Source organism: Manacus vitellinus, unplaced genomic scaffold (genome assembly GCF_001715985.3).
Source record: "Manacus vitellinus isolate BGI_N305 unplaced genomic scaffold, ASM171598v3 scaffold_24_pilon, whole genome shotgun sequence".
Classification (NCBI taxonomy): domain Eukaryota; kingdom Metazoa; phylum Chordata; class Aves; order Passeriformes; family Pipridae; genus Manacus; species Manacus vitellinus.
Genome location: NW_021939798.1, coordinates 4,356,592 through 4,369,678, shown reverse-complemented (window position 1 = coordinate 4,369,678; position 13,087 = coordinate 4,356,592). Strand labels below are relative to the sequence as shown.

The 13,087-nt window shown below is 47.3% G+C and overlaps 1 protein-coding gene across 1 annotated transcript in view; it reads right to left on the bottom strand.

Annotated features, from left to right (window-relative positions):
• SEPTIN9 (septin 9) overlaps window positions 1-13,087 on the bottom strand; it is a 134,249-nt gene that overhangs the window by 104,132 nt on the left and 17,030 nt on the right. Inside the window, exon 2 of the mRNA XM_018073342.3 lies at window positions 5,920-5,976. Within this exon, the coding sequence (XP_017928831.2) occupies window positions 5,920-5,976 (57 nt within the window). The remainder of the gene's footprint in view (window positions 1-5,919; window positions 5,977-13,087) is intronic.

Sequence of the window (13,087 nt, the reverse complement as noted above, 5' to 3'; positions counted from 1 at the left end):
CTGTGAGTAACACACAGCTCTGCTGGCAGCACGTGGGAGCCCCACAGGACTGTCCCAGGCAGCTCAGAGTCCACGTGTCAATGTTACACAAGCACCTCCCTGCGTGTGTCCGTGCAGGAATCCAGGCACCTGAACTGGGAGCAGCCTTTCTGCTTTAACAGCGTGTTGCCTGGAGCTGGAATCACCTACAGAGCTGTGCTGCTGCAGAAAGGACTCTCCAAGCTTTCCTGTGACCAAGTTTCACCCTCTGCTGCTTTGGCCTCCGGATAAGAAAGGCCATGTGTGATGAAGAGGACACGTGTCAAGTGAGGGTTTGTCACCAGGGAGCTCGTGTGCATGGGGACACTTTGGCACGGAGACCAGAACAGCTGGAGTGACCAGTTTGGTGCTTAAAACAAAGGGGAACAGAGGCTACCCAAAGAAATTCGTATGACCTCATCTAAGGACACATCCAGAGCAATGAGGCTGCAACCACAACCTCCAGTTAACCCCTCAGCTGCTTCACCACAGTGAAAGCACTTCTGTGCTAAAAACACAGAATCTTTGGACAGTTAAAGCTGGAAAAGAACTACAAGATCATTGAGTTCAACTATTAACCCAGCACTGCTGTGTTCACCACTAAACCACGTCCTCGACTGCCACATCCACACAACTTTTGAGCACTTCCAGGGACGATGGCGATTCCACCACTTCCTTGGGCAGCCTGTTCCAGCGCCTGACCACACGTTCAGTGAAGAAATTTTTCCTAATATGTAATCTAAACCACCCCTGGCACAACTTGGGGCCATTTCATCACACATCAAAGAGACGTTGACATCACACTGCAAAGAGATGATGTGAATCTCCCCAGCCTCCAGCTGGACCAGAAGTGCTGCACGCACAGCCTGGATCCCGCTGGATGCCAGCGGGGAGCTACAAACAGATGGAGGATAAGCTGCAGGTCTGGATCAAGGTTTACAGGAGGGGGTCCCAACCTCAGCCTCCTCAGATAACACGAAGACACGTGGAGGGCTGTGCTGCGAGTGGGGGTGCCCGTGTCTGAGCTGCAGATGTGTGACAGTTCTGACAGCTCTTCCCTGAGGAAAAACCCCTCACACACCTAATGGTTTTTATAGCACTCTGAATTAGCTTATGTAACAGCCATCATGCACGCTCCACTGGAGAGCCCCCGGCTTTTGACATTTCTTTTGTTTATTTCCACTGTTCTGGTTAACCCACAACTTCACATAAATGATTTTTTAGAGTTAGTCTCTTACAGACTCCAGGCATAACAAGAGGAGCTGGTCCTCAGGGCAAAGTACTAAATCAAGTGAGGGAAACAGCAAGATCTATTGCCATGTCTACCGTGAATTTGGAGCATCCCAAATTAGTGAATGCTGCTGATATCCTGCTGTCCTTGTTAAAGTGATAATGTCAATTTAGGCTGTGCCCATCCACCTGGCCACTCATCTTTCCATTGTGCCCAAGGGGAAAGATCCCCAGATTCACAGGCAATGCTCAAGGCACAGCTTTCAGCTGCTCTCTTTCCCCCAGCTATGAAATGGGAACATCAATAACTGTTAAAAGGCAAAATGCAAGCCTTGACCAGGGAAAACCAAAATAAGACAAGAACTATCTGTGCCTATCTTGTTGATATTGTAATGTAAGACTATAATCTCTCCACTCTTATTAATCCCAGGTACCAGCTCCTGCAGAGACCTCCTGGGTGCCCTGGGCAGCATGGCAGTGCAGTGATATTGTGGTCAATGGGGTCCTAGAGCTTGTGCCCTGAGCAGAAGGCCACAGGCTCACACCACAACCAGCACCTTTGAATCACCTCACTCCTCCTGCATCTCCAGCCCACACTGGTCCACCCACCGTGGCTTCTGGCCCATCTACCACCATTATAAAGGGTGAACAAGGGGCTTGAGCTGGTGCAAACAATGTCTGGGATGGGAGTGTCTCTGCTTTATACCCAAGAGAAGTATTTAGACAATACAAGACAAACTGTCCCAGCGAAGGTTTCATGACATCAGCCAGTGCCCCTTTCTAACATAACCCAGGTAACTGGCCTTGAGCTTCGTGCCTCTCCAAAATTACGCCCTACCCTTCCAAAAAGCACTGAGACAAGTTGTGGTTGATCCTCAGCCAGCTGCTGATGATGCAGAAGTGGGGCTGCTGGTGCTCTTGCTTTTTGGATGGGAAAGCCAAGCCTGCCCTGGACCGCAGCTGGTCCTGGCAGCCTGCCCCTGCTCTGCTCCGGCCGGCTCCAGGCAGCCACACAGCCAGACAAAGGCTGAAACAGGAAAGCTGAGGCACCTGCTCCCCTCCCACCCCTTTGGGACCTCTTGTGAACAAAGCACCTGACCCACAGACAGCACTGGTGCAGGAGCAGCGCTGCTGAAACACAACTGGGAGGCATCGTCCTCCCTGCGATCACCTACGTAGAAAAAAATATGCTGTTTTAGCCAAATTAGTAAACTCTACCTTTTAAAAGGACCCTCTCCTGTATTATCCCTGCCAGGGAAGTTCCTTCCTCTTAGCAAAAAGTGAATTGTAGGCTGGAAACAAATCAAAGTACAGAGCACAGCTGGCTGCCCGAGAGGAACACGATGCCGATTTCTTCCACTCCAGCTGCTCTGGGCTGTTTTCTGGCCGAGTGGGGAACACACCACTGCTCCGGATGGCAAGTGTCAGCAAATACTTCTCTCCTTCAAATTCATCAAGTACAGCTGAAGGAAACCGAAGTGGGAGTAACTTCCCTGACACACCATTCTTAACTTGTGTGGTTAACACGCTGGGGGGATGGGATGCCATCCAGAGGGATGTGGACAGGCCGGAGAGGTGGGCTCATGTGAACCTCACAAAGTTCAGTGGGGCCAAGGGCAACATCCTGCACCTGGGTCAGGGCAATCCCAAGCACAAATACAGGCCGGGCAGGGAATGGATCAGGACTGTCCCTGGGGAGAAGGACTTGGGGATGTTGGTGGATCAGAAGCTCAACATGAGCCAGCAATGTGCACTGTCAGGCAAAAAAGCCAACCCTGTCCTGGGCTACAGGACAACAATTGTGACCAGCAAGTCAAGGGAGGGGATTCTGTCCCTCTGTTCAACTCTCCTGAGACCCCACTTGCAGTGCTGCCTCCAGCTCTGGGGCCCTCAACACAAGAAGAATGTGAAGCTGCTGGAGCAAGTCCAGAGGTGGTCATGGAAATGCTCCAAGGGCTGGAGCCCCTCTGCTCTGGGACAGGCTGGGAGAGCTGGGGTTGTTCAGCCTAGAGAAGAAAAGGCTCCAGGGAGACCTGAGAGCCCCTTCCAGTGCCTAAAGGGGCTCCAAGAGAGCTGGAGAGGGACTTCTGAATCCCACCTCACTGGCTTACCTGGGACTATGCACCAGGCTCGTACAAAACAAAAACCACAGCTCCAAAGCCCTGGAATTGTTGCTCACCGAGCACTTTTGGATGCCAATGCTTTCAAATGGACAAGAAAGTTTGAGTCACAGAATGAGGTTTCCAAGAGAGGCCAACATTAATTCTCCAGGTTCCTGCCCTTACTATGTGCCCCAAGGCAATACATGGATGAAGCTACCTAGACCCCAAGAGCTGGTGGCTATGGAAATGCACGTCATCCTTTTCTTTGTTTAGGGTGGCAAAGAGCCCAAAGCAACCAAGACCCCTCTGCAACGCTTCACTTGCAACCACTGCTCTGTCATCCCAACCCCAATTTATCTTTTACAGGAATAAAAGCTTCTGAGTGCAAGGCCAGATGTGCAGAGGGGAAAATCTGGACCTGAAACAAGGGGAAATTGAACTGCAGTTATATGGAGTCATAAATATTTACTGCAATGTAAACCAAAGGACTGAACTGCTCATTTGATTTTTAACTTGAAAAAAAAAGATTAAAATTTACAAGGTCTCTCACCAGAAAAGTGGAAAAGTATATAATTAGAGACTAAAGAAAACAAGCTTGAACAAATGTGCTGTGCCTGTCAATTTAGATTCTCTACACCCCAGTTCCCTTTGGAGCTGCACCAATTCCCCCTTCTGTCCTCAGACGTATGTATATGGAAACACACAGTGCCAGGGCTGAGACAGCAGCTTTGTTTTTGCATATGCAGAAGATAAACACACACTACAGCTCAAAACTACCAGCTCTGCGCTGGTGGCCGACTTCTGAAGCGTCAGCTTTAAAATGCAGCTCAGTTCTTCTGCCCTGACCTCTTGCTGCCATGAAGCTTCAGCACTCACACAACACTGTGACTCCCCAATAATTATCACCCAATGCGTTTTTCCTGCCACTTGACACCAGTTTGGGGTGCTCTGACCACAGTTACATCCTCCCAGTGACACATCACAACGTGAGGGTTGGAGGTGGTGACGGTGCCTGGCTGTGGAGCTTCAGATGCAAAGCAGGAGAGTGTCACAGTGTGCCATGTCCCCTGTCACCCTCACCTGTGCCACAGCATAAATATCTGTCCCTGTGCCAGTCACTAGCATTAGATGGGGGCAATGCAGGCAGTGACACAGCTCCCAGGGTATTTAAGTGCACACTTAACCAGACATCCATGACTAATTCCCATTCCACATGTGCTGATGCCTCAATCCAGCAAAGCACTCCAGGAAGGCATCCCGAGGGTGGCTTTCTGCTCCCACCCACGCCGAGGGAAAAGCTGAAAACGGCTGTTTTGATAAGTACATCTGGGAGCTGAGACAGGATATGAGGGCTGAGAAGATGAATTGAAAAAGCAAATCGAGCCCAGAGGGAGAAACTGAGTGACAGAGAGACCAACGGGGTAGGAGCAGATAAACCCTGAACCAAGTGTGGCCACAGCAGGGTTACAAGCAGGCAAGGAGGGTTGTTGGGGGGACAGGCAACAACCAGCAGAGACAACTGCCAGCATCCTGGAGAAAATGATGAGACAAGGGGAGGTCACACAGGTTGCAACTAGATGGTCTTTAAGGTTTTTTCCAACCCAAACCATTCTAGGATTCTGTGATCTCAGAGAAGAAAACACATGGGAAGATTTCAATGGCAACAAAGCATCTGCTAATAAAGAACAATGTCTGTGATGTACAAAGCACCTCAACATGGGTTACATGTTTCCCACAGGGCTTTGAACTGAGGAGCAGCACAGGCTCATTGGAGGGCTAACACAGCCAGCAAAACGTGCTACCAGAAACAAAAGCCCAGGAGTGGCTGTCTCAGCTTCCCTCTGAGCATTTTAGAGGAGAACAGTGACATTTTCTACTTGCAGGGTCAGGCCAATGCAGACAACCACCAGGGACGTGTCTCTGTCCCTGGGCAGCCCCAAGTCCCACACAAACAAGCAGAGCACACGGCCTTGGGTACTCACAAGCACCAAGAAATCTGCTACTGTTTTCCTGAGGCTGGAAAACACCTTTTTCAAGAAAAACAAACCCTCCCACCTGCTTCCTTCTGAACCAGAAACAGCTTCCAGAACATTAAGCTGTAATTAGGACTGTAAATTTAGTCACAAGCACTTATAATCCATAAATCTCCACATCCAATAAAATATAATAGCTAAGGAGAGTCCGAAAGAGCTACTAATGATTAAAGCTGCCTTTCAACCTCAGGCCACTCCTGCTTGCTGCTGCCCTGTGTTAGACCCCTTGAATTGAAGTGGGGCTTGCTAATTATTGTCTCTGGAGCTGTTATGAAGTAAGGAATTAATAATTTATTTTATATTGTTCTCCCTTTTCACAGTTTGGTGGGGCTTTTTAAAAAGACATATTTTACTCGTACTCTTTTCTCTCTCCAGCACAGAGAGCTCTTAATTTATCAGCAGCCAGCTTTGCCTCTCAAACCATGACAGGAGGCTGGATTTCTGAGTGTTATCCACCTGCTTTCACTCAATTATTTAAATGCTTTTTTTTTATTTAATGAGGAAGTTTCAAAGAGAGAAAAAGTCACACCACTTACTTGGACTCGTCTGGTCGCTGAGCCTCCGAAGTCTCCCGCTGGAGGTCCGGCTGATTCCTAAAGCAAGAAGAAGGTTTGAATAGGGAGTTTATGTGAATATGGTACATGAATCTACCTCCCTGCTATGACTCCACATCTGGAAAGGCATATTTTCTTTTAGGAATCTACCCTGCACAACCACCTCTGTGATCCAAGGAGTGTTATGTGTTATTTTAAACAGAAAAACACCTGAGGAGAGACCTCCACCTTTCCCTGAAGATGTCAAACATTATTATTCAAATGTAGCAAACCCACAAATGTACTTAGGGTTTCCAGAAACACCAGAGGGAACTTTTGAAATCATAAGTGGGACACACACATTTCACCTCTTGCTCCAGGATATTTTATCCTAGAGACAAGTGCAGCACTTCCAGAGACAGGTTTCCTTGAAGGGAGAGGAAAGTAGAGCAATTTAAGGACATGCACTGGCAGAGACTACTCACTAGATTGCACCCAGCATCCTGAGAACATATTGTTTATGAGAACCCTGTCATGGGGTCAGACCAGCTGGAACATGAGATGCACCTCCATTCCCATACCCATTTCAGAAAGTCATCAGAAACTCCCAAGTGCCTCCCAGACTCCAGACAAGCCACAGGGACCTGCTGACTACAACAACATTTCTAGTCCATCAGCAACATTAAACATAATTTCTCTGCTGCCCCAGCTACCTGTTTGTAAAAATGGTGATTGACAGTACACTTGCTTCCCAGGTGGGCTGAAAAACTCAGCAAGAACCAGAATTCCCCTTGAAGCTGAAACTGTACACTGATTAGTGCCTCAGTTTCTTCTTTTCTTACCACAATAAAAGCAGTGAACCACCTCAGGTGGGATGATATATCCTGAAATCACCCCAAATGCTATGATGTCCTGGTATGGGGATTCTCAGAAAGTCTGACAGCTGCCCAGTCTCTGGTGGGACCTGCTGCAGGAAAAACAGCTCCAGGATGGTATCTGTCATCTCAGACACCAGATGCTGGAGCTGTCAAGCCACAGAAGCTCCTCAGCTCATTATAAACCCTCCTTCAGCACATAAAAATATTGAATCAGGATTTCTACCCTACAAAGAGGTAAAAAACTCCCAGGATTTTGGGATGATGTTGCTGTTCAATTATATTACTTAAACTACCTTCTCACCATCTACCAGATCTGCTGGACAATAAGCAAAGGGCTTAGAACAACACCAGTTTAAGCTGCAGAATAACCCCAAACTGTGATTTGTAACATAGTCACAACCTTACAAACCTTGTCAGCTGGAAGACTGCACCATACAGGATAAAAATTTGTTAAGAATAAATACACAGAGAAAAAAGGCAGGAAAACTTTCAAACCAGTAAGCCCTGGGAGGGAGGGAGGGAAGGAAAAAGGGCTGCCTGGCAACTTGAAGTGGAAAAAGCATCTCATGCTCAGAACCCTCTGCTTATATATATATATATATGTATGTATTTGTGTGTGTTTGCTCTTCCCTTTCCTTTTCTAATATAAAAAGCCTCTGTGCCTGCAACATTATGTGGCTGAACCACAGGGCTGGTCCTGGGAAACAGCACCGCAGAGAGAACCCATGGCCAGCACCACCCAGAGCCACCCCCAAAGAGCCAAAAATAGAGCCAGGACTGTCCACCCACATCTGTGAACACCCAGTTTGCCTTCTATGAGAGCTTTACCTGCATTGCAGCAGGACAGACTGCTGCTGCACCCGGTCTGTAATTCCCTGACTGACAGAGAGAGAAGGGCTGAGGTTTATAGGAACTTGTGCAGTACAACCAGCATTACAAATTCTAAACATATTTTTTCCATTAAACCCAGTCCCCAAATGTTTTTCTTAATTATTTCCTCCTCTCTAAATGTCTACTGCTTTTTTGGACACTAGCAGGAACGAGAAGGCACATTTCCTCTGCCCAACAGATTTCTAAATGGCACTTCTTGAGACAGGCTGCAAGAGCAGCCTTGTCCTGGCTCAGCTCCACACAGAGAGCAAACACCTCTGTGTTGCCTGGGTGCAGACAAGGTGCAGTGTTGAAATCTGGCTTTTAGGACTGCTCGAAAACCAGAGAAAAATCGTCCCTTATGGGTGGCACGCTGAGGAACGCAGATATGCAGCCACGCTGAGCTGGTTAAACACAGCCTTTTAGGTTCAAAGACTTCATTCAGTCTGCAGCAAAGCAGGACGGAAGCTGAACCAGGAGCTTACAAGCTTGGACAGGACTGCACATAGGAAATAGGCTTTATTCCCTCTAGCAACGACTCCAGTGGAAAAACACACATAGGACTTGGAGCATCCAACACAGCACAGCCATCAGAGCATCCATGCCCTGGCTGAGCCTGTGGCTTGTATGCAAACATTTCTGAGAATTTGTTTATATGCCCTGTCTCACAGGTTTTCTCTGGGGCCCTGGAATTACTATTCACACCCTTTTTAAATGGGTAGACAAGCTCAATTGATTTGCTGTGTGCTGGAGGCAGCATTAGAAGGAAGTTTTTCTGGCAGCTTTTTCTCCACTGCCTGTTAACATCATTAATAATACATGATAATGCTGTTAATTCCCTTTCAGACAAAGAGAAAATAAGGACCAAACACGAAATTCATCCAGGCTGCCTAATACCTTAACAGAGAGTCTGGGAAAAGGGAATGCTACGGAGTCCAAGCCAAGCTTGCTATCTGTGATGTCCCACTGCCTTTCCACCAAGGGAAGATCCAGATACAGTCCTGGAAAGCAGATAAACAGCAGGGAAAGCTGGCAGCCTGGCAAGGCAAGAAGAGAAGATCTGTCAAAAAAATAAAATAAGTAATGAGAAAGCAACAGCTAAAAATATGCTGCTGTGAACACAGTGCCAGGAAGCCGGTGGAGTGGGCAGGACCAGAGAGCATCGGCGTGCCGAGCGTGTTCTGGGGTTACCTCTATTTATAGCCTGGAAGCAGGAGGCTGAGCCCCACATTTGAGCTGCAGGGCTGTGAAACAAAAATCAAAGGTTTCCACCCCAGACACAGTGTCTATGAGCCTTCCCTCTTAACGCTGTTCAAATGCCCTCAAGCCACGCTGTAAATTTATTGTAGCGCGCCGGACGAAGAAACATAATGCATTATGCTTTATTTAGCTGAAATTAGGAATCCTCTTCCCCTTGTTCCCAGCAGAACGACTTGAAAACAGAAAAGTCTGACAGTTAAAGTCAGTCAGTCCAAGAAGGGCTCATTCAACCCAGCGGATGTGCCTCAGCAGGACAAAGTTCTGACGCTTGCCCAGTTCAGCCTCACCTTGGCTCGCTCTCTGAGTAATATTTTTTCATGTTTTATAATCAATGACTAATTTCCTCCAGATCCACAGGCCGGGACCACGTGGCACAGCAGAAAGGCAGCAGTACTCAAGGACACTGGGCTTCACTGGGATCTCCTTCACAACTGCCAAAGTCAAGAGTTGTTCCGTGTCATGGCAGCGCAAGCAGAATCCCAGCCAGGCTCACGTTTAAATCACTCCCTCCAGACAATATTGGGACAAATGTTCTACTCTACTGTGCTTCTTGCAGCTGTTGATATAAGACATATGGATGTAAGTCATCCCAGTATTGAAACAGAAGCATCTTCTAGATGTTTACCTGGATGCAGACATGGTTCAGAGCAGCAGGGGGAATGAATGCAGCCTCTTTAGAGAAACCGTCCATGCTACAGAGTGACTTTTCTAGCTGACTTGGCTGAATCTAAAGCCAACTAGGGAACTGCCAGACATGTTCACCTCAGTCAACATGTACATTCCCCAAAACAGAGCTTTTGCATGATACATCCCAAACTTTATGGATGCATTTAACAGTAATGAGACAGACCACTTGGGACTGATTCTCTCGTCACAGTAAGTGATCCATGCTGCTACACTCATGTGATGTAAAATTCAAGAGAACAAATGAGCAATTCCCATTATCAACAGAAACCATGCTGTGAGGACAAACAATGGAGGATGCAACTCAGGAACTCACTCTCTCTACACAGTCCAGTAAAAACAAAAAGCAAGCAAACAAGAGAACCCAAATCAAACAAAGGTGGTGATAGAAAGGGATGGGCCAAACCCAGCAGGAGCCATCCCACACTGTGCTGGAGTCAGCAAAGCGGCACCAGCTCATCTGAACAGCCAGTATGACCCTTGCTTCTGTTACATGTATTTACTAACAGGTCTGAGATAGATAATTCAGCTTCCTTCTTCACCCAGCAGGGTGTCCAGACAGCACTGGAGACATCTCCATCTAAGACTGGTTTCCCCTGGGTATATCCACACTCCTGACTCCCCAGAGCTCTTTCCTGGGGTGTACAGCTATGGATCATGTCACAGAGCTATCTCTGGACTTCACCTTTGGCACTTCTCAGCAGAACAACCCTTCAGACGTGTCTACAGCCCCTGCACAACACCAGCAGCTTTTAAAGCAAAGGCTGACAGAACTGGTTCCCTCCAGGGCAGGAGCAGCAGCCCAAGCACTGCACACACCCAGCCCTGACTCCTGTACCCTATCCTGCCCTTTGCCATCTCCTCAGGCCATCCTGCTGTCAGCTAGGCAGGATATAAAGGACAGCAAGGATGTCACTTTGCCCTGCACAGGAACCAGTGCCGACTGTTGGGACAGGGTTTTCCACTCCCTGTTAGGATGTGTAACATCTATCACAACACCTTTAGGGTGTGAAATGTCTCACTGTATCCACTTCACAGGTACTATCCAGACAGTGGGCAGGAGAATTGCCTTCACTGACAGCTGTATTTCATCCCTCTTCATCCAGGCAAGCTCTAAAAGCTCCTAAAATAAATTGGCTGGAGAAGATCTCATCAGTAACATGGCCTGGAGCTGTTAACAGGAGGAAGACCCACACAGGGTTTGATCCACGCAGCACAACAACTATGTCTGTGGCTTCTCCAACACACCAGACCAGCTGCTGGAGCCTGAGCTGCTGACACAGGACATCCTGGCACATGGAGCTGTGGTGTCACTGGAGGCAGCTGGGGATAGAGGGGCTCGGGGAAGCTGAGGACCACAAGGGAGGGACATCTGTTTGTAGAGTAGCAAAGGAAGAAGAATCTCTATTGCTTCGAGCCCGAGTCCAATGAACCACACAATTACAAATTTCACTTCCCTTAACTTGAAATCCACTTGCAACATTAACCTCAAAAGGAATATGGTTAAAAAAAAAAAAAGGGAAAAAAAATTCATGTTCATTTCCAATACTAATCAGAAACATGCACTGAAGAATAAGAGACACTTTTCCAGATTCTGTGTAACAGAAACTCTTTACAAAGAAGCTGAGCACAGCTAGGAAAAAAGAAACCAACCAAAACCAACATTGAACCCATGTGCATGGTTTCCTTCTGGATCAAATATCTCTGGCAGCAAACTGAGCTTTCACCAGGATGGAGGGATGCTGATGGAATGAAGGGATGCTGCTGCCAAGGGGCACTGGTTACAGACTCAGGAGTGGAACCACCACCTTCTCCAACAGAACCATCACCATGTGGGCACATCAACAAACTGTGTGTGTCTGGGTCAAAGGCTAAGCATAGAAAGACAGCCTAAAACACCACTGGCCTGAGGTGGGAGCTGGATATCACCAGGCTGGGGCCAAACAACACTGCTAATCAGCACAGTGCTATTAACACATAGAAAGAACCTGGCCCGAGGCTGGATGTCAGATAACCCTCAAGGAAACCACAGGAAAATTGGCATTGGCAGGATGCATGTATTCCTACCACAACACTAGGCTTTCTGGCAGGTGCCAAACATGTTCTAACACTAAAGAAATGTTACAAAAGCTTGTGCTAATCATAAAGGGCAGCAAGAATTAAGCCTCAGTTTTTCCAGTGTTAGAAAGGCTTCCCCAAGCCCAGCAGTGGACTGGCCACAGCAAAGGGCTATGTTAGGTAGAAGGACCAGTCCTGTACAAGGTGATAGAAGATGACAGGGCAACCAGCACTTTAACCTTGGCTCAAGTTTAGGCTTTGATTCAAATTCTTCACTCAAATTAAACTGCCGTAATTCTCAGGAACTCAATTGCTGCATCCACAGAGCTTAAAGCCAGAAAATTGTCTTGGCTGACCCACAAAACCCACACCACACATTTTTATCCGGTCATCACAAATTCAAGCTCGTGTTTGAACGAAGTCTTGGCTTTTCAGAGGTGTTCAATCTCAACTTCAAGATTAAAACACTGGAGTGATCTCAAGTGCTTTGGCAAATTGCTCAAGAGCTAAAATGGCCTTCAAACAGTGCAGGGACTGTGCCTTTCCCCATGAATTTATTCAGAGGTGAGTAAACTCAGTCCTCAGACATTCATTTCATAGAAATAACAAGATCATTTCATCACTCCTTGTGATCCTCTGTTCTTTACTGCCCACAAATTCCTCGCAGCTGATAGTCATTCAGAGATACACTGGACAACCATGAAAGCACCAAAAAAAAAAAAAATTAGCACAAGCAGTTTTTCATGTGAAAAAGCATGTTAGTCATCATCTGTGATCCTTCTGCTTGGAGTGCTCCAGTAATCCGGCCGGGCAGCAGCAAAGATGCCACGTCACCACACCAACACATCGGGGGACTTGTGCAAATGCATATTTATAACACAAGTATCCTCACAAATTGGAAGGGACTGGAAAAACAGGCCTTTTGTATGTGTTGTCAGCTTTACTGGCTTATGGGATTCTTTTACTTAGCAGCAGGAGGGGAAGGGAAAAGGATTTGCACAGGAACAGAAGACTGCTCTTGTGGAGCTCTGCTGGTTGGGAATGGATCTGGTAACCGCTGTCAAGCCTAAAATTCCTTTCAGTTCACTGTTGAAGTTAACCAGATTTCCAGAGAGGTCTTGTCCCTCTAAATTTACCCTGTCTGCACCACACTCCACACTTGCTCACACTTCTTATCTGCGGAAATCCAAGAGAAGCAGGACACAGGAACTGGAATTCAACAAACAGTTGCCTTGTGGCATTTTCTCTAAACAAGGGGGTTTTGCAGGAGGATGTCACAAGAGCAGCTTGGATCTGGTCTCATTTGTTTCTGCAGAACCTGAAGCATCCCAGCAAAGATGGGAAGGAGAGAACAGACCTGAACACACCCAAGCTGCAGCCTTGCTCAAAGAAGGAAATAATCAAACTCTTACATTAACCAG